Raw genomic sequence first — 20224 nt, 5'->3', positions numbered from 1 at the left:
GAAATCCGCCCCGGCAAAGCTGCTTTCAAAGTTGCCGATAAGAGAGTCCTAACTTAATATCTTTAAATTAAGTAATATATTTTATAATAAAGTGAAAAAGTAAATCCCATAAATCAAAAGTTTAATTCAACATAACATTTATATTTAATACAATTTGATAATCTATTGAAATATCAGGATACTTTTTATGACATTTATTTAAAACATTTACATAGTATTTTATTTACATTACTTGCCAAGTTTGCAGAGCTGAAGAACAATTAATATAAATAAGAAATAAAGAAAATAACAATATCATTGTAGGCCAGTACGATCATTATCTTCATCGGTAATAATTTTATATACATTTAACATTATTGCTTTTATGTTACTTTTTACATTTTCATTATTCAGTAATATATATTCTTACATTCTTACATTATTATTAGCGATTATTTTCTAGCTCAATAATATCATATATCATATATAATTTCTTCAATAAATTTATCTAACGTCTTGATATGAAGTATTTAGTCACCGCCAACATAATTATTAATTATCATCATCATCACATATTTTCTCTAATCTATCCTTTCTTCCCTTGTTTCGGGACAACCCGAATTAAATTAAACCATCCTTTTTTAATTAAATAGTGTATATTTCATACGTGCTGTATATAAAAGCGTAAACTTTTGGCTAATTCGATACCGCTTTGGTTAATAAATAATTAAAAACTAATTACTCAACTAGTATCATCATCATTAACACAATTATAAAAGCTTAAAACATTAAACTATTGACGATGGTTGTTCTCTCAATCGTATTATTATTATTTATAATGGAGTTAGTTACTTATCCTTTTATATCTTAGATTTTTATTTTTTATTTAATAAAGCAGCCTTGCGTTTGTGACATTTTATATGTATATAACAATATTATCAGCGCAATTAATTGTTGTCGTTATTGTTATTGTATGTTTGCAATTGCACCGAATACAAAGTCATTCCGCGCGAGCGCGAGTGCTGTTCGGGCTATAGAAAGTCTGAGGGCGTTTTCCAACAGCTAGCACAACATGGCAATGCACTTTTCAGAGTATCCTTGTACGCATCCCGAAAGTCACGGTTAAAGTATGCATATATTAGAGGATTTAATGCACTGTTGAAGTACCCGATCCAAAAAAGAACTGAAACCACTGCGTCAGGACAGTCGCATGCTTCACCGCACAGTGCTGTTGTCAAGTACCTGAAAAATAACAAAACACGCCAAATATTATAATTATTCTAGTTAATATTATCGTCCATAATTATCAATAATAAATTTTTATATCAGGAATGTGGGGAAGATAGGATCATATAATAACAAATTACATTATTATTATCATTTCTGCGACGTTTCGGTCATTTATTCGACCTTCTTCATCAGACATCTGAAAATTTTACATGTTAATAAACAATAAAAATAACATAACAATTGCTACAATTACAATATTTACCATAATACAAATTCTAACAATCACTATCTTACATTGCATAGTTGCCTTAGTCATATAAATCCTCACAAAATTAACAAAATTGGTAAATTTATTAATTATTAATATTAATAATCCAAAAATAAAGTAAACACGGTTATTATGATCCTATCTTGTCCACATTTCTGATATAAAAATTTATTATTATTATAATTATTGTTTAAAAAAAATATTTTTAAAATTCAATTTTTATTTTTTTAAAATACTTTTGAATTTTATTAAGTAATAGGGTCACCGGAACATTGATTGAAAGCTGATACCGAATTTTAAAGCAATCAGATGGATTGAACTCAAGATATCACGTCAACCTGTTTATCTTTTCTTTTGTGTACCCTCAAAACAACAATAAGCTAATCGAAAAAATAAAAAAAAAAATTTTTTTTGTGATTGTACTTGCCAGATAAAAAAGGGAAGCCAGCAAAGAAGAAATGCCCCCATAATAATTCCCAAAGTCCTTGCGGCTTTGTGTTCAGCTCGCCAACTTTTTGTTTGCTGGCGTATTGTCGTACCTGAAAATTAAAAATTTATTTAATAATTCTTTGAAACATTAGCTTTTATTAAAAAAAAAAAAAAAAAAATCAATAATCTTGAAAAAAAAAATATGGAACATGAATTCATCTGTCAGTACTTTTATATACGTAGAACAATATCTGTCGGGCCAACTGATAATGATAATAAAAATAAATATACCGTAGAAAATCATACTAGATATTGATTTACTATTTGAATTAAATTATAATTATAATACAAATGGTTATTGACAATCTCCTTTCGACCTAAAGTCCTTGACCTTTTTTAAATATACTCTTCAGTTAATTTACAGGTCAAGTGATTACGTTTCAAGTATAATTGTCAATTTCACCATCAATAATTAATAAGCTCTCTATTATTATCGTAATTTCAAAATTCAAAGTCACATGTACGGTTTTATTTATTGCTAATTAGCAATATTACAATATTGATGATATAAAGGGAAATATGGTAAACATATATTGCTTTGGTAATTGGGATGATTGGATTTTACGAAATTAATTAAAAATTTAAATCAAGTTGTCTCCAGGTTTCCTTATTGGAGTTCGCGCGAGACGCAGCCGTGTTTTGATAAACTAATTACGGAGTAAAATAAAAGAGCTGTCGGGTTCTCGGCGTATATATATATATATATCAATAGAAAAAAAGTTTAAAAGGAAAAAAATATTGAATTTAACACGCAGTCTCGTTGACGTTCCTCGGTTACTACGTGTACCGTATTCCAATATCGAGCGGCGGAGGACCAGTAGCTGAAGAGGATGAGTAAATCCCGGGTAGTAGATAGGTGTATTACCGGTGTTGGAGCCTGGATCAAGCGCGTTCACTGACCTACACTAACCGAGCCCCGTATACCCTATACAACCCCTTTTTATCCTATTCTATTCTATTCAGCTTCGGCTATATGTTACTGTCTGATATTGGTGTCCCTACACGACCTGGACCATAAAACATAACACCCACTTTTATTTTATTTTATTTTATTCCCTCTCATATATTTTATCCCTGTCCTATCAAATCCATCAAACCTAATAGTAATAATTAATTTAAATATTTATTTTAAATTACCATTGTCGGAATTTAGCTCGATAGCTGCTGTGTTGCACCAGGTCCCGCCGTTCACCCGAAACTCCTCGGTAGGCTGGAGGAGAAGCTGGTGAGAAGTTCTCGATCGGTGTCGGGAGGTTGACACACGGTGTAAATGAACACTATTGAGCACGGTGTTGCTGGAAGCTCGGCTAAGGGCTTCTCTTTGTCTCACTGCTTCTTTGTATATTTTACAGTACATTATTATCATCACCAATCCGGGAAGCCAAAATGACACCGAGGAACTTATTAGTGCAAATGGGCGGTTCACCACAAAAACACATATCTAGTAATAATAACATTTTAAAATATTAATATTAATATTAATGTGTATGGAAAATATATATTCAATTTGCTTATGAAAATACAAACATAAATTTTCAGTATCACGTTTTGTTTGTATTTACATAATAAAATATTCGTTTATTTCAAATTGAATAATTGATGGGTGTCTGACGCTATTGTACAGTATTTTTTTTTTTTTTTTATGATAAATGTACACTTAAGGTGTGAAAATGGATCGGGATTAAAGGATGAGGCACGAGGACTGACAACAAACTTTTCGATAAAAAATTTCATTTTCCACATAAAAGATTTACTTTCTTATGTATTATATATATATATTTTTTTTTCCCTTTCAATATTTTCCCCGGAATTTAGGTTTCAAACTTTTACAAATTATTGTTTCATTAAACTGAATGTTTAACAAATTTTTTGCTCAAGTCTGAATTTACATTCCGCTCAAGGGATCAGAGGTACGATAAAAGTGACAAGGGTTATTTTTATATAAAATTAAATTCCCTACATCTTTTTACTACTTTTTTTCTACGTCCAATATTTCATCCATAATTTAACTCTAAATTCTTGAAAATTATTTTTTTATTTTATGGATCAAGGATTTTATCTAAAGGACCGGAGATACGGGAAAAATAGATGAAAAAAAAAAAAACCTTTTTTTTTTTATATTGTCTCTAAATAAAATTACGTGAACAATAAGTCATATTCTTCTCTAGTACGATAATAAATATTGAACAAAAAAAAAAAAAAATGAGCTTGATTAAAGAGATAAATTCTCCCAATTTTTTTTATTAATGTCTAAATAATTTATAAAATTCACCTCAGGATGCTCCTTGAGATACTCAAGGTGCTCTGGAGTGGTGTACCATCCAAAAAAAATAGGAATGAAGCTGATGAACGCAGGAAGTAACCAAGCACTAGTTAGCATCGCCGTCACGACAATATTCTTCATAATGGCTGGATACTCAAGGGGGCGAACAATCGCGTAGTACCTATCAACGCTGATGCAGCAAAGGTGAAGAATAGAGGCAGTTGAGAAGTATACATCAAAAGAGTTCCACACGTTGCACATAAATCTCCCGAAAAGCCATCTTCCTCCCGATAGCTCAACCGAGGCATTAAATGTCATTGCACAAATAGCGACCAGTAAATCAGCGGCTGCTAGACTCACCACGTACCGATTTGTCGGTACACGGAGCTTGCGGTGTCTTCTAACGCTTGCGATAACTAGTGCATTACCAAAGAGTGCCGTAACTATAATAATAACCATTAATATACCTTTAACTACAACGAGGGATGAAAAAAAGTTGCTGTTGTTGTCATTATTGTTGCCGTTACTGTTAATGTTATTGTTGTTGTTGTTTATTATTATATTTGGACCTATAAAGTCCCGAGCGGTCAAGTTGTCATTGTCCTCGGCGTCTTCTTTTATGTTAATATTGTAATTATTGTCATATTCGATCACCACTTGGTTTATGAATGTTGTCTCGAGATAGCTTATTATATCGTCAGTATCAACGGAAAAAGTACTCCTGTAATCATTTCTAAGGTGTACCTCTTCATTTGACGAGGATCTTTCACTTTCTAGCTCCATACGTAGAGCTTGACGCTGATTGCTGTCTTTCATCGTCTCCAAATAAATTTTCAAAGGTTTTTATTTTTTCAATTGTCGTTATTGATTTCTTCTTTCGCGGTGATAACCCATTCCCCGGAAGTGGTCTCTCTGTCCGGTGGGAATCCACGGCGACTTGTTCAGACATCGCTTTGTGAGTTTATTCGCTGTCTAAACTCACTACCGATGTCAGAGGCACGGCCATTAGCCAAATATCACCATCCAAACGGTCATTCGCTTACTAATTTGTGATAATCATCATTATGTTTCGCCTTTTCCAAATACTAGTCCTCATAAAAAGTTCTTTATTCTTCTTGTTATTATGTTTTATTGCGATTAAACCACCCATTTTTCAGATTGTATCTTGTCATTATTAATAAACTTTATTATAAATTATACATTGTCTTTTTTTTTTTTTTTTTTTTTTTTTTGTTAGATTATTATTGTTTAGATTCGACAGAAATTTTTATTATTTATTCAGGTATCTTGACCTAGAAAATTCGTCAAAGGTATTTCGGTAATTTTTTAGTGTTATCTTTGATCCGTAAACAGTAGGGTAAACATTTAAAAATGTTCCTTGAAGCTTAAAAAAAAATAAAATTATTTAAAATAAACGAAAGTTATGCTGATTTAATAGTCCTGAATTATAATATTTACAAACGTGATTACTATCAAAAATAATATGTGTTAAATATTAAAATCGTTTTCTTGATAATATTGATCCTAAGAAATTGCCCTTGATAAAATATAATCAAGTTTCGTGATGCTGGTACCTGTACAATTATAATTTATTTTTGGAATTTTATAAAAATCCACTATTTATTTTTATCATTTTTATTATTCCTATCATTGAAAATATATCATTCATATTGTCCAATTAGTACAAAGAGAGTTGTTATGTAAATAAATCTTTTTTTTTTATTTTCTTTTTTTCCATTCAACTAATTGGCATTCTATAATTACAAATCGGGTATTTAAATGTACGCGTAGTCGAATTAATTAGATTTCTGAACTATTTAAGCCCTATTTAGATAATGAATACTTAATGTATTGGTTTACCCAGCACTTTAGACTAGTTTAATGGTAATTGACAAAGTAATTGATGAAAAAACTAGCTTCGATTATAATATCACAATGGCCGTCAACTCTTAATGTATTTACATAACTTTTTTTTTTTTTTTTTTTTTTTTTTTTTTTATAGTACATACTTTACTCTGGGCTTATGATTCAAGTACGTTCGAGTAAATGAAAGATTTTAACGATTTATTGATCACGCATACATTTGTAAAACGATCCTGTTCCTGAAGGAGGACTCGACTGAATTATAGTATATTATCGGAAAAATGCTATCAATCAGAACGGAACTACATTTCTCGTTAAAATAAATTAATTGAGCGATTCTTATATTCATCTTTGTTGAAAATCAATCGGATGGTGTGAATGCAGCTCGATGGTGAAAAATAAAAAGGATGCTTTTAAAAAGCCAAGTACTCATTACTATTTTTTATAGAACAATTTTTATGATATTTAAATCAGCAAATATTTGATGAATTTTTAGTTTTATTTAAAAAATAAATTAGTAATAAATAAAATATTTATTGAGGTAGAAATTTATTTTAATCTTTAATTATATAAATTAAAAAATCAAATATTTAATTTAAAAATTTTTGTGTTAAAAAAAAAAAAAAAAAAAATAAAAAAATTACGTAACATAAAAAAATTTCTTTGATCAATACAAAATAATTAGGAAATATAAATATAAGGTTTCATACTTATGTCATCGAGAGGTAATATCAAAATTGAATAACAATACACTTGTATATATTATTATATAGAAAATGAAACCACAGTAATTAATATACATCAATGAAACGTATGATATATTTTCAAGAGAGAGATAAACTTATTGATAACAATTAAAATAATTAGAACGATTCTGAGTATCAATACAAGATTATGCGTAAAAATAATACAAAAAATAAAATGTCAAAGTGATAATTTATTATTTAATAATATGATATAACTGTTATACTGTAATATTATGCATTAGAAGTCAAGTTCACAGTGAAAAAATAAGAGTGAATTATTGAACACACACACAGTTACAGTCCAAGTAAGTAGTCACGGTGGAAAACGAGTAGAAACATCGACGAATGACGCCGGCAGACTGAACGTCGCGACATTTCACGGCGCCGTTGTTGTTCTGGTGATGAATATCGGCGGCGAGGTATAACTGCTCTGCGATAGAAGGTGGCGGCCAATGTTTGTCGTCACCACTTTAGTTACTATTACGCTATTTTATCCTCAAGTACGCCTTAAACTATCAAATTCATCATCATTACTTTACCATCAGCATCAACCATGGCCATTATTGCGCCTCTTATCATAAAATTAATTAATTATTCCCGTCCATGTTCTCTCAATGGAAGTACCAACAATTTGCTCTGGAGTCTTTCAATTTATTGGTAATATTCAGGGAAGAAATAGCAAAATAATTATTATTCTTCCAAAGAAGAAAATTTTGATGGTGAGAACAGCAAACTTTTGTTTATTTTATTAATAATTATCGAAGAAAATTAGGAAACTTTGATTGTAACTTTACAACACTTGCTCTTTCACGTGTCAAGTTCGCGCGGTGTCAATCGATACCGCACGAGTGGCCCGGTTCCCTTGTGACCGACCACCACGGTCAATACAAGGTCATGTTTTTAGAGCCGATGCTAAAGTTATTATCTCGAAAATAAAACCAACAGCAAATTTTGATTGAAAAATTATCTGGTAACTTCTCCAGACGGTTTTTTTGATGTTTAAAAAGTTTTTTCCCTTTTAAATTGAGGTTGTAAAGGAACTTTTTGGAGCTGGCGTTTAAATGTGTAGAGATATTAATAGAGCGAATGTTGAAATATTAAAACAGTTCGGTTTATAAATATATCGGAACGAGAATATCAAGAAGAAAGAACAATTGTATTTAAATCTTTTGGATAGACTAGAATAATCGACAAAGGGATGTATCCGCTGTAATTCCCACGGTCATGCGCTTTTACAAAATCCCCGAGGATAAAAGACTATGAAAGATAGTTATGTTCAATTGATTACTGCTGTATGGAAGATGTATATAAGTACCAACATTAATAGATGTTTTTTTTTAGCTGTGTTAAGACACTGATTAAAGAGTTTATATATTAATTATTAATTTTTGTTAAATATTTTTTCACTATTAATTTATTGTTTTAGATAAAATTATAAAAAACAAGTATTTATTAATTAAAAAAATAATTTATCAAAAGTTAATAAAGCTAATTTAAGACTAAAAAAAAAAAAAAAAAAATTAAATCGATGTATAGGTATTTATGAGGACTAATGAATGGTTACATTTATAGTAAAGATTCCCGGAAGAGATAACTTAAATATTCTTATAAATAAAAAATGCTGGGGTAGTTTTATTTGAAGGATGTAATTGTTTTTGAGAGAGTTTATGTCATGAACTTGACAGGCCTCAGTTGTTGGTTACTTATAGTATGCGAGGAGTTATATTCGCGGTGATAATGTTGGTGTATATAGGTAAGAGCTAAGAGCCAAGAGCGCGCGGAGATCGATAAACCTAATACTTGAATACTTGGGTGAAATTCACCGAGTCTTTTCTCTTTACTCTTTACTCTTTCTCTTTGTCTTATATTTCTGGCTGGAGGTTCTCGGTGTTCTTCGGCCTTGTGTGCACCTCTCACGTGATAACTTTTAATCAGACTCTGTGTACATATTCACGTTTCAGATTCACCCGATATAACAATCGGGAACATTTGTACTTGCTCTTGAAAGGAGCACTCTGATAAAATCTCGAATGAAAACTCAATGAGACTCCAATAATCAAGAATCAGACCGAGTATTATCAGATATTGAATTTCTTTAATTTACTCAAGATTTTTCTGGGGTAATAATGCCGATTCATGATCTGTATGATCTATTGTTCAAAAATCTGGTGTGGTTACAGGATATTTTACCTTATATATGTAAGTTTAAAAATTTATGTATCTTCTAGTCATTGGATTATAAATGTTAAACTAGTTGTAGGAATTAAAAAAAAAAAATTTTAAATATATAATAACACATTATTAAAAAAAAAATCGTGTGTGTCAGCTCCGACGCACGACTGGAGTTTGCTCCTTACGAACGATTATATCGAATATATAGATTAGTAAATGATGGTAAATGGAATTAACTATTATATTACTCGAAGCATACATGATACAATTATTTTCATTAATATCGATAGATATAAATAACAAAATTATATGTAAACTCCAATAAACTCCAAAAATTTGTTTAAAGAACAATTTTTCTTTTAAAAATCATTATTTGTATCAAAGATTGAAGTTTCATAAAAAAATTTTCAATCATCTTATGAACAGCGCATTTGTTTATAACAATTTTTTAAACAATAAAATATAAAAATTTTTTTAAATTATTTCCGTGCAGCTTCTGACAACATAAAAACGGATCATTAATAATATTTTGGAAAAATAAATTTTTTTGATGATTAATTTAAGTTTTTAATTTTGCAATAACGAAAATTATTAATAAAAAATTGAAAAATAAAAATTTTTTAATTTTTCGAACGTGAAAATTATTAATATTGGTCCTACAGTTCCGGGAGTCCAGAATTTTTTCTAGGAAATTTCCTCCTTTTTTTGAATTTAAAAAAAAATTTTTTAAATCTTTATTAGTTTTTAAGATATTTGTAAAAAACTAAATCCCCTTTTTCAGTTAATTCTTAATAATCTTTGAAGTTATTTGTTAATTAACAAATGCGTTTTTAAGCAATAAAAAAATTTTTTTAAGAAACTGCTTTTTTTTTTTTTTAAATCATAATTATCAACAAAGATTATATGATGAAAAAAAAAATTTTGAATAATCTCATAAATAACGCATTTGTTTATAAAATTTTTTTAAACAATAAGAGGTAAAAATTATTAAAAATCATTTTAAATAGCTTCTGATCATAAGAAAATGGATCAATAATAATATTATATAAAAAAAAATTTTTTTCAATGTTTAATAAAGCTTTATGATTTTTCACCTTAGTAAATTGTTAATAAAAAAACGAAAATTAACAATGTTTTAATTTTTCCAACGGGAATCTATTCTAAGACCTTTGAAAAATAGCTCCACGAATGGAAAGAAATTCTCATATTAATAGTTTAACAATTATCGCACTTGCAAAATTAATGTTCGTGTTACAAAAAATTCCTAATTAATTAATGAAGAACTTATTGAAAAATCGCGATAAAAATTTTTTGACCACGGATTATTATTCATTGATCTGTCCTGTAGGCGCCTGAATTTTTTCAATTTTTAATTTTAATATTTAATAAGTTTAAAAAATATTTATTTATTAAAGGTCCGAAAGTGGCGTGGCTTGCGCAAACCGGAGTATCCGTTTTCGGGCGTATTTTCAACCCTCTGGGAAAATTATAAATATTAGTCCTACATTTTCGGGAGTCCAGACTTTTTTCTAGGAAATTTCCTCTTCTTTTCGAATCTTTTTTTAAATTTGAAAAATCTTTATTAGTTTTTGAGATATTTACAAAAAACTAAACCCCTTATTTTTTTAGTTAATTGTTAATAACTTCTGCAATTTTTATGACATTAAAGTTAGCAGTCACTAGAGAATTTTTTAATTTTTTTGAACAAATAAATTTGTTCAAAAAAATTACTTTTAGATAATTGTATTTTTTATTCTTTAAAATTTCTAAATGTCAATATTTTTTTTTTCCAATTTTTTTGCCATAATTTATTTAGAAAAAAAAATTATTAAATATCTGCTAAATTTATTTTCATCAATTTTTGCAAGCGGAACTTAATTTTTTTCGAAAATCATTCAGATGCCATTCTGAATCGAATGACAACTCAATCATTATTTTCGGAGACTGCTGAAAAAAGTTGACCAAAAAGGTACTTGTTGACCAGACTATAAGCTATCACGTAGTATACTGTGTATGCTGGCTACATAAAAGTATACACACACACATACAACTGAAAAGTGAAAGGTGCGCGAGAAATGATGCGCACCAAAAACGTTACTATCCCATTTATTAATAAGTAGGTTTTACTCTCCATATTTTTCTCATACCGGGCGCCTTATATGAAAATCGATTCTTAAGAGTGGTTGATAGTTGATTTTCTAACGTGTTTTTCTCATATATGTGATAAAATTTAGAAAAAAAACGCTATTAAATTAAATTATTAACTATTAATTAAACTAATTAAATTATCTATCGAAGAGCGAAGCGCTTTTTTGGAAAATTTTCATTTATTTATGCATAAAATGCGTTTTAAGATTCCATTTGTTGTACAAGTATGACAGAGATACTTTCGTTTGTCCAATAGAGGGCGAGAGAGAGAAAAAATGTAAACCCTTCTTAAGGAGTAAACTCGAAAAATTTTTTAATTTTCTATAAATTAAAAAATTACAAATTAACTGTTGTGAATCCGAAAGGATTGATCACAACGCTCTCTATATATTAATATAGAATTACATATAAAAAAGATGGCTGCAATAAATGATAGCGGGAAAAACCCAGGAGGATTTAAAATATATGTATTTTATTTGTAATAGTATCGGTAAGAAAAATAAGAATCTTTAAAAAATTATAAACCTTTCTATTTTAAATTTTATTGTTAAGTATGGGAAATTTTCTATCATAAATTTTAGGATATAGACGAATTTATAATTACCGGAAATTCTCAAGGAAAAACTTATAAAAACTTTTAGTACTGTCCAGTTAGTTTAGACATGATAAGAAAAAATTTCTTTGTTAAAATAAACCTACGTTAATTGTAATGGTCACTTAGGATAAGATGCCGAACGTTTTGGAAATACTCTTTACAATGCTGGGAAAACACGGAGATGTTTATTTATTACTCTTTTTATTATCATAATCCCCTAAGTAATTTATTTTCCAAAACGTTCGCTTAAAAAAGGGATTGCTCGAGTACTCAAGACTAGGTCATAAAAACCAAGCATCCATGCGGGTTGCATATAGTCTGAGAATGTCGAGTTGCCGTGACGTCATCGCAGCATAGTCCCATTTTTGTCAACTCGAGAAGGGATGCTTGCCGAAGACAGGAGTCGCAGAGGCGCACGCAACTACCCTCACTACCCTCTGGGACTCTCCCACTCCAAAGGTACGAACATCTCAACCAGAGGAGTCGAAAACCAAAGAACAAGAAGACACTTATCAAAAAGCAAGACTGTAGTACACTACGCAAATTTTCCTTTTTCGAAATTATTGTCGGTACTTTTTATTTTGTAACCTATCGAATAATAAATAATAGATTTGCGCGCAAGGCAAATCTAAATTAAACTAAAATAATCCGAGCGTTTTAAATTCATTAAATATTTTTAAATATAATTTATTTTAAATTATTCAAATTTAAATCTATTCTCCCGCCTTAATCTATTTACTGCGAGTTGAACGCCCTACCGCGTTCCAACGGGCGAATTAAAAGAACTCAATGAATAAAAATTTACTATAGCCAATTTGGGGCTATACAACATATACATAATAAAAAATTTTCTCGCGTAACGAAGATGACAAACAACAAAGATAAAATTTATTGTTTTCAAGTACTACCGCCATCTGGCGGCTAAACAGAAAAACGCGGTGGGAAATTTTTTATCATCAGTTGCGAACCCCGGAGAACAATTTAACAAGTTTCGTGGTCAGTTACAACACAAATGTTTATTGGTGTAATCTATAGTGCTCCTTACTCCCCTTTCTCCTATTATTATTTACTTTATTATTATTATTAGCATTATTATGATGTGCTGTGTGCCAGTGTTGTGTATGTGCACCGAACAATAACAGTCAATGTCAATAGCCAATGGGACTATCAGTTCAGTCAGTAGCACCGAGTTTAAGAATAAAAAAAGTAAATAACAACAACAACAAGTATTAATAGTGCTCTGTGATTCCCCCATCTACATGTTTTTTTAATAAATTCTATCACCGTGACATTATTCCGTTGAATGGATGCCATCCGTCTGTCTGAGCCTCAAAAAGTCATTTTTTAGTCAACAAGTCAGTATTTTTATTCACCCCAGTTGTAATATTTTTGATCGTCATCATCTCTGTCGTCAGGAGATTGATAAAAGTGCTCGGCAAGATGACATACCCGGGGATGGCGTTTGTTTTCGTGGTCGGTGTTGGCCTGGCTACTATTTTGTACTACATGTTCGCTGATAATTCACACAATCAGAATCAACATGGTTACTCCAGCAGCAATGGAAGCGGTCCACCTCCTGACATACCTCCCAACTCTTGGAGTGTTCCCACTGCCAGGTATTGCCAAATATTTTTTGTTTATCTTCCAAAAATCATCTTTGTTATTATTACATTAAGCTATTTTTAATTTATTATTTCTTTTTATAGACCAAAGAACCGGCGAAAAGGATCTAGCGCCAGTACTGACAAAGCCAATTGCACTATTTGCTTGGCTGAAATTTCTATCCAACAGATTTTTAATGTCCAGCCATGCGGGCATGCTTTTCACTTGAAGTGCATTCAAGATTGGCAGAAACAAGGACAGACGGTAATTATTGATACAATTTATAATTAATTAACAGGAGAATAATACTAAAGTTAGCCGACGTTTTTAATTTTTTTTATTATTTTTCATTTATGAAATTAGAACTAAAAAATTTTTTTTTTTAAATTGCACTTGTAGTTTTTCATTTTTTTTAAACGTGAAATTTATTTATGACATTAAAGTTAGCAGTCACTTAACAATTTTTTAATTTTATTTAACAAAAAAATTTGTCCCAAAAAATCATTTTTAAAAAATGTCAATTTTTTTTTATAATTTATTTGTTATAGAATTTTAAAAATTATTAAATTTATGCTAAATTAAATTTCATAATGTATTCTTTGGAATAAAATAAAAAAAACTTTCTGCTGTCTGTTGATTTTAATTTAATTATTATCAATAATAATAATAATAATAATAATGTATGTTGTATTTTTGACAGGAAAGTCACAAGTCTTGTCCAAACTGTCGAAGGAGAATAGAAGAAGTCTGTTAATTCGGACAATTACAATCACACAAAGGTAGTGTAAGTTTAATTAAACTTTTGTAAGTAATTGATAAACACACAATGGCTTATCCAAAATATTTTAAGTTTTTTTCTGATTATTTTATTTAGTGTTAAGTTTGTTACAAAAAAGGAAAAATAGCTCTTCCTTGTGACTTTTAAAAATTCAGACTTTTGTTTATCAGTGCTGTGTTTTTACTAAATATTTATATCCAGGTCATAAACATTTAAAACGGAAAAAATATAATAATATTTATTCAGTGCAGTTAATATTTGACATATTAATTGGAAATTAATTTAATTTTAACAAATTAAGAGACTGATGATTTAAATTTAAACGAATTAAATTGAAATGAATGCTGATAATTATCAATAAATTTATTTTAAATTTTGACAAGCAGTTTTAAAGTGAATGAATCAAAATATCAAGTGATAAAGCATAATAATAATAATAATAATAATAATAATAATAATAATAATATGGATTGCCTAAAGTCGATAGATGAATTTAATAATTTAATTTATTAATCTGTAAATTATGTAATTAAGCAAAAATTAATATTTAAGCTGTTATATAAGTATATGTTTAAAAAATAAATAACACAATCTTGAGTAAAATAATTAATCACAGTTATATCTATTATTTAAGCAATTATAATTAATAATTTATAATTGTAATTGTGCATAAAATTAATGAGAAGTTGGTTGCATTCCGGCGTATTTAGCTCCCAAACAAGCCAGTTAAAAAGGTAAGAATGTGTCTACATGACCGTTCAAATTCCCAACATATGTAAGCTGGAGTGATACCCGCCGACGACCCTAATGCGCGAGCCGGTGAATGGCGCGAGGAAATCTTTAAAATATCCAGTCAGTCACTTGCGGACGTTTCACCTGGAGAAGTGCTTCGATCACTGGTTTATCATCATCAACAATATATTATCCTTATCAGTTGTCATTGATAATTAAATTAACAATAAGTTTTAAAATAAAAATGAGACAGTTCTGATTTTTGACAAAATGCGCCAAAGAAAATATGATACGGCTTTTACTGATGATTATTATTATCAACTCAAGCCAATGTTCTTCGAGGATTAATCAAGACAAACGCAGTAAGTAATTATAATTAATAATTTATTGAATAATTTTTTATATTTATACCAGTAAGTGTCCTCGTTAAAGTAACTATTTACCAGAGCAGCCAACTGACCAGAGTAAGCATTACATATAATAGTAAATTGACAGTATCGGTCTAATAGGAGTGTGTCTCGTGCCGTCAACTAGTCGTGCCACTTGCTACTGCAATAACCAGGCTTGTTGATACTTGTATAATCGAGTATTTATTGGTGAACTCGTTTCCTAACCGGAAAAACTCCTCATCATTTACTGATTTCTTACATCTATATATTTACACGTGTGTGTGTGTGTGTGTGTGTGTGTGTGTGTAATCAGTGTAACGGTATTATATTATAAAAATAATATTTAAATAACGTGACATTATTTATCACACCCACTAACTAAAATTCTCTTTTGCCATTAATGTAAATTTTAATTTATTACTTACATGATACAAAAATTAGCAGAATTTTTTTATAATAAATTAATATAAAAAAAACAAAAAAATTCCACAAGTATAAATTAAAAAAAATTGCAAGTAAGAATTTTTTATTTACAGTTATAATTTAAAAGAAGAAATAACAGATTAATCGCAAGTACAAACCGGAAGTTTATGACTTAAATAAAATCTTTATTAAGCAGTGCGGTAGTTACTTATATTTACGTAATAGCTGAGTAATTGAAGAGAGCTAGAAAGTGTACGGAATCGCGTGTTTTCTGTATTTATCTCTTATGTATTTTTTGACAATTGAAGAAAGTTTTTTTTTAAAATAACAGATATTATTTTTTTTTTTATTTTTTCCCAACAGTAAGAGGACTGATAAGTGGATGGGCTCCACTCGTGTGGCTGGCACCTGGAGAAAGATTTATGCCGCTTAGCGTACCAGAGTTCTTGGAGCACGTGCAAGCCGGCGACAATTACTTGCGCACACGTGTCGACATTAGTAAGTTGCTTTTTTATTAGTCACGATTTAAATTACAGTTAATAATTATAAAATAATAATAAGCTTTCTAATGGGATGATTTTCAGAAACGCTCCTGGCTAACGAGACGTCTTTTCTCTACGGAAGAGAGCCTGGCACAGTCCCGATTTACGCCCTGGTCCAGAACTGCGTCAGCGCGCCGAGCTCCAAGAGTCTGGTGATAAAGCGGAAGCGTGCTTTGTACTCACGGGGAAGCCGGGTGATAAGCAACGAGATACCTGAAGGAAACAATCCCGGAGAACCGACCCAATTGATCTCCAAGGGAAAGAGGTTACGGAAACTGCACTTTCACGTGACCTATTGGATGTTCTATCCGTTCAGCGAGGGAAAGGCTGTATGTGTTCTGGATCTTGGTTTTTTTGGCACATGGCCGATACCCAGTGTGGGGGGACTCTGTCTCGGTCAACTTAAAGAGTATGGAAATCACGTGGGCGATTGGGAACACATGAGTCTTTACTTTACGGTCAGCTTTACTCAACTTTTTTTTTAATTATCAGATTAGCTTGGATTCTAATTTTTTAAGTCTAAAAAATTTAATTTAATTTGCAATCCTATAAAAAAAATTCTTGCGAGTTTATGACATATTTCTATAATTTTATACTAGCAACCTTTCAGTCACTATGTAAATTGGACTGTACCTTTATTAAATATTTACGTTTTTAAAGATATAAGCTCATCCCTATGTTACACTCATCAAGAGCTTTCATTTGAGTACCCACATGCATTTTTCATATATACATATATAAATATATAATATTTATAAATATATGAAAAATTGATGTGGGTACTCAAATGAAAAGTTTCGATGAGTGTAACATCGAGATGAGCTTATATCTTTAAAAATGTCAATAATTAAGAAATTGTATTGTATTTTGTCAACTTATGATATTTTTAAAGATATAAGCTCATCCCGATGTTACACTCATCAAGAGCTTTCATTAGAGTACTTACATGCATTTTTGATATATTTTTTATATATACATATATATAAATATATGAAAAATTGATGTGGGTATTCAAATGAAAGGTCTTGATGAATGTAACATCAGGATGAGCTTATATCTTTAAAAATATCAATAGTTCACGAGATAAAAGGTTATTTCTTAATTATTGACATTTTTAAAGATATAAGCTCATTCTGATGTTACACTCATCGAGACCTTTCATTTAAGTACCCACAAGCCAATTTTTATATATTTTATATATATAGTATTTCTGATATATATATATATATATATATATATATATATATATGAAAAATTGATATGGGTACTCAAATGAAAGGTCTCGATGAGTATAACATCGGGATGAGCTTATATCTTAAAAAATGTCAATAGTTCTCAAGATACAAGGTCATTTCTTAATTATGTATCTAGAGATAGAGAATTTTCGAATGGAGCCTAAATACTTATCATAATAAATTGAATATCCATTAGAATGAAATGAAACCTTGAAAAGACGCAAATTCAAGTCAAGACCTTTGCAATGACTAAATTTCATTAAAAAAAAAAACCGATTTTATCATATGACTATCTTGAATACAAAATTTTTCTTATTCTCTTAATAATATAGATAAACATTAATATAATTTAACTAAAAAAAAAAAATTGTTAACTTTCAAGACAATTACTGGTATAATTTTATGAGAGAGCTTGAAGCTAAATTGCTAGCTCATGAACTCATAAATAAAGTTATTATGTGTTGATGATGGATTGAGATAATGATGATTATGATTGCAGGGAGAGGACCATCCCGTAGCGATGTACGTATCTGCTCACGACGCCGGAGCCTACTACAGATACGACGTCAGAAGCGGAACTTTCATTTACGAGAGCCAAGAAACCCGGAAGGGTATTTTCCAGAAGCCGATATTTCCCGAGCGCGTTTTCACCTCCAGTGGCTCGCATCCGATCCTCTTCAGCGCGAAAGGCTCTCATGGGCTATGGACGGCCCCGGGTAAGCACAAGTTCGTGAGAATTCCCAAACTCTACGACGAAAGCGGGTTCGGAACTCCCTGGCCGACTTGGAAGAACCTCGAGCTGATCCCCACGGAGAATCCCTCGACAGCGCCCTCCTGGATGTCCTTCACCGGAAAATGGGGGAATTCTAGAAGCAATTGTCATCCTCTGGTGAACCTGGGGTTCAATATCTGTGAGTTTGTCGACGGACCTACCGGTATACCTACAAAGAAAGGACGCTTTCAATGTCTTAATTCTTGTGATTAAATTCTATTCCTAGATTACTTATTTATAATTTTTATTAATTAAATTATTAATAATTAATTATTAAATGTTAATATTTAAATGGGTTTTTTATTAAAAAGTATTTTTTTAAAGCCGAACCTTACAATTGAAATAAATAATTACGTCTAGTAGCCCCTTGTTTTTAAGATCTAAATTAATTGTTGTTTTTGTAGTTGAGGAGACCATTTTAATATCAATTAATAATTATATTAAAAACTACTCAGACACGTCGTCTTCATCGTCCTCGCTGGCCTCGATTCCGATACTGTGGATTCCATTTCGTAACATCGGAGTCCCTTTATCCCTGCTGAGGACTCTGGCTTTCAGTGTGATGTTGAGCGGCGTGCCAGACTCACAGCACTTTAATTGAATAACTTCTTTTAGAAATTCGTGATAGGCTAATAATTCAAGCTTTATCCTTAGGTCGTCCTTTTCCTGGGATACTTCGTTAACTATACAATTTGAATTGCTATTGTCTACTATCACTGCTGGTACTTTAGATTTACCGTCTACGTGTATACATTTGTTCCACGGTACTGAAAATTCTATGTGATACCTAGATAAATTAATTTTTTACTATTATATTAGTCACACTATCATAAATTAATGATGCCATGAAAGTTAGCAGTCACTAAAGAATTTTTTAATTTTTTTTACCAAAAAAATTATTTTTAAAAAATTGCATTTTTAATTTTTTAAAATTTCCACGTCAATTTTTTTTTTGCCATAATTTATTTGATAAAAAAATTCTAAAAATTATTAAATATCTGCTAAATTTATTAATGACTTTTAATTTAGCTGTCACTTGACAATTTTTTAATTTTCTTTAACAAAAAAATTTGTTCTAAAAAATGATTTTTTAAAAATTGTACTATTAATTTATTAAAATTTCTACAAGCCCATTTTTTAAATATTTTTTTTTCTGCCATAATTTATTTATTAAAGAAAATTTTAAAAATTGTGATGACAGCTAAATTTAATGTCATAATTTATTATTATAAAATAATAATGAAAATTAAGTTAGCCGAAATTTAAAAATTAAAAAAATTCATTTTTAAAAAATTTTAAAAACTATAAGTAAAATTTTTGAAAAATATTATTTAGTTCTAATTTAATAATTGAAAAAAGTCTCAAAAATTTAAAAATGTCTGCTAACTTTACTATTATAAGTTGATGATTTTTTTAATTAAATTAAAAAAAAAAAAATTTCTCAGAAATCAGCTGTTTTAGCAAAATTAAAAAATTATAAAAACAAACCTATGGTGACGTTGTAAGAATCCTAAATGTGCATCTAAATGCCCATGACGTTGGGGTTGTATCATAATATTATTAAAACCAAGACCACTACCTCCACTAAAATGAACATGATGTTCTATAAAAATAAAACAAAACATTAATTCATCATTTTATAAACAAAAATAAAAAATAAATTACCTTTTTCTCCCATAATTAAATGGCAGTTTTATCACAACAAATAATTTATCACAAAGGTCTAGGTTTATTTAAACAGGCTACAGTATTAAGGCACTTGACACATTTCTCCAGTAAATTATTTATAATCTATAGTAAATTTAATAAAATTAGCGCAAGAACATTAGATAAATACTAAAAATTAAAAGATAAATGATTTTTATATAAATTTTATTTAGCCTTTGGAACACAACACTATGTACATTTTATTTAAATACGTTATTATTTTCACACAACTATCATCACTATAGATGTGGTTATGGCTACTATTGTTATTATTGGAGCAGCCATCTTGTA

At 29.6% G+C, this 20224-nt stretch overlaps 4 protein-coding genes across 7 annotated transcripts; 2 read left to right on the top strand and 2 right to left on the bottom strand.

The window, feature by feature from the left end:
- Nucleotides 1-179: 179 nt before the first annotated feature.
- Nucleotides 180-7224, bottom strand: LOC123272021 (octopamine receptor beta-3R-like). Of its 2 annotated transcripts, none has more exons than XM_044738621.1 (5): nt 7063-7224; nt 4239-5613; nt 3104-3407; nt 1905-2016; nt 180-1221 (listed from the first exon to the last, which is right to left on the bottom strand). In XM_044738621.1, the coding sequence occupies exons 2-5, from the start codon at nt 5043-5045 to the stop codon at nt 1011-1013; spliced, it is 1434 nt and encodes a 477-aa protein (XP_044594556.1). In that variant the 5' UTR covers nt 5046-5613; nt 7063-7224; the 3' UTR covers nt 180-1010. The 2 variants fall into 2 exon arrangements, with proteins under 2 accessions (XP_044594556.1, XP_044594557.1); XM_044738622.1 differs by having other exon boundaries at nt 4239-5521.
- A 258-nt stretch (nt 7225-7482) lies between these two features.
- LOC123272023 lies at nt 7483-18493 on the top strand. Of its 2 annotated transcripts, XM_044738626.1 has the most exons (5): nt 7483-7557; nt 8800-9037; nt 16041-16175; nt 16262-16677; nt 17954-18493. In XM_044738626.1, exons 2-5 carry the CDS (start codon nt 8965-8967, stop codon nt 18437-18439), a joined length of 1110 nt encoding a protein of 369 aa, XP_044594561.1. In that variant the 5' UTR covers nt 7483-7557; nt 8800-8964; the 3' UTR covers nt 18440-18493. The 2 variants fall into 2 exon arrangements, with proteins under 2 accessions (XP_044594561.1, XP_044594560.1); XM_044738625.1 differs by lacking the exons at nt 7483-7557; nt 8800-9037 and adding an exon at nt 14744-15227 and having other exon boundaries at nt 17954-18491.
- On the top strand, nt 12724-14459 carry LOC123272032 (E3 ubiquitin-protein ligase Os04g0590900-like). 2 transcript variants are annotated; one of them, XM_044738638.1, is made up of 4 exons: nt 12724-13108; nt 13169-13369; nt 13460-13619; nt 14056-14459. In XM_044738638.1, the coding sequence occupies exons 2-4, from the start codon at nt 13194-13196 to the stop codon at nt 14107-14109; spliced, it is 390 nt and encodes a 129-aa protein (XP_044594573.1). In that variant the 5' UTR covers nt 12724-13108; nt 13169-13193; the 3' UTR covers nt 14110-14459. The 2 variants fall into 2 exon arrangements, with proteins under 2 accessions (XP_044594573.1, XP_044594572.1); XM_044738637.1 differs by having other exon boundaries at nt 12726-13369; nt 14056-14457.
- A 109-nt stretch (nt 18494-18602) lies between the features above and the next one.
- LOC123272031 lies at nt 18603-20158 on the bottom strand. The gene is made up of 3 exons (XM_044738636.1): nt 19892-20158; nt 19715-19829; nt 18603-19013 (listed from the first exon to the last, which is right to left on the bottom strand). Exons 1-3 carry the CDS (start codon nt 19902-19904, stop codon nt 18674-18676), a joined length of 468 nt encoding a protein of 155 aa, XP_044594571.1. The 5' UTR covers nt 19905-20158; the 3' UTR covers nt 18603-18673.
- Nucleotides 20159-20224: the final 66 nt, after the last annotated feature.

The sequence above is a fragment of the Cotesia glomerata genome, linkage group LG9 (assembly GCF_020080835.1).
Source record: "Cotesia glomerata isolate CgM1 linkage group LG9, MPM_Cglom_v2.3, whole genome shotgun sequence".
NCBI classification, from domain to species: Eukaryota; Metazoa; Arthropoda; class Insecta; order Hymenoptera; family Braconidae; genus Cotesia; species Cotesia glomerata.
This window is presented reverse-complemented; position numbering and strand designations above follow the sequence as displayed.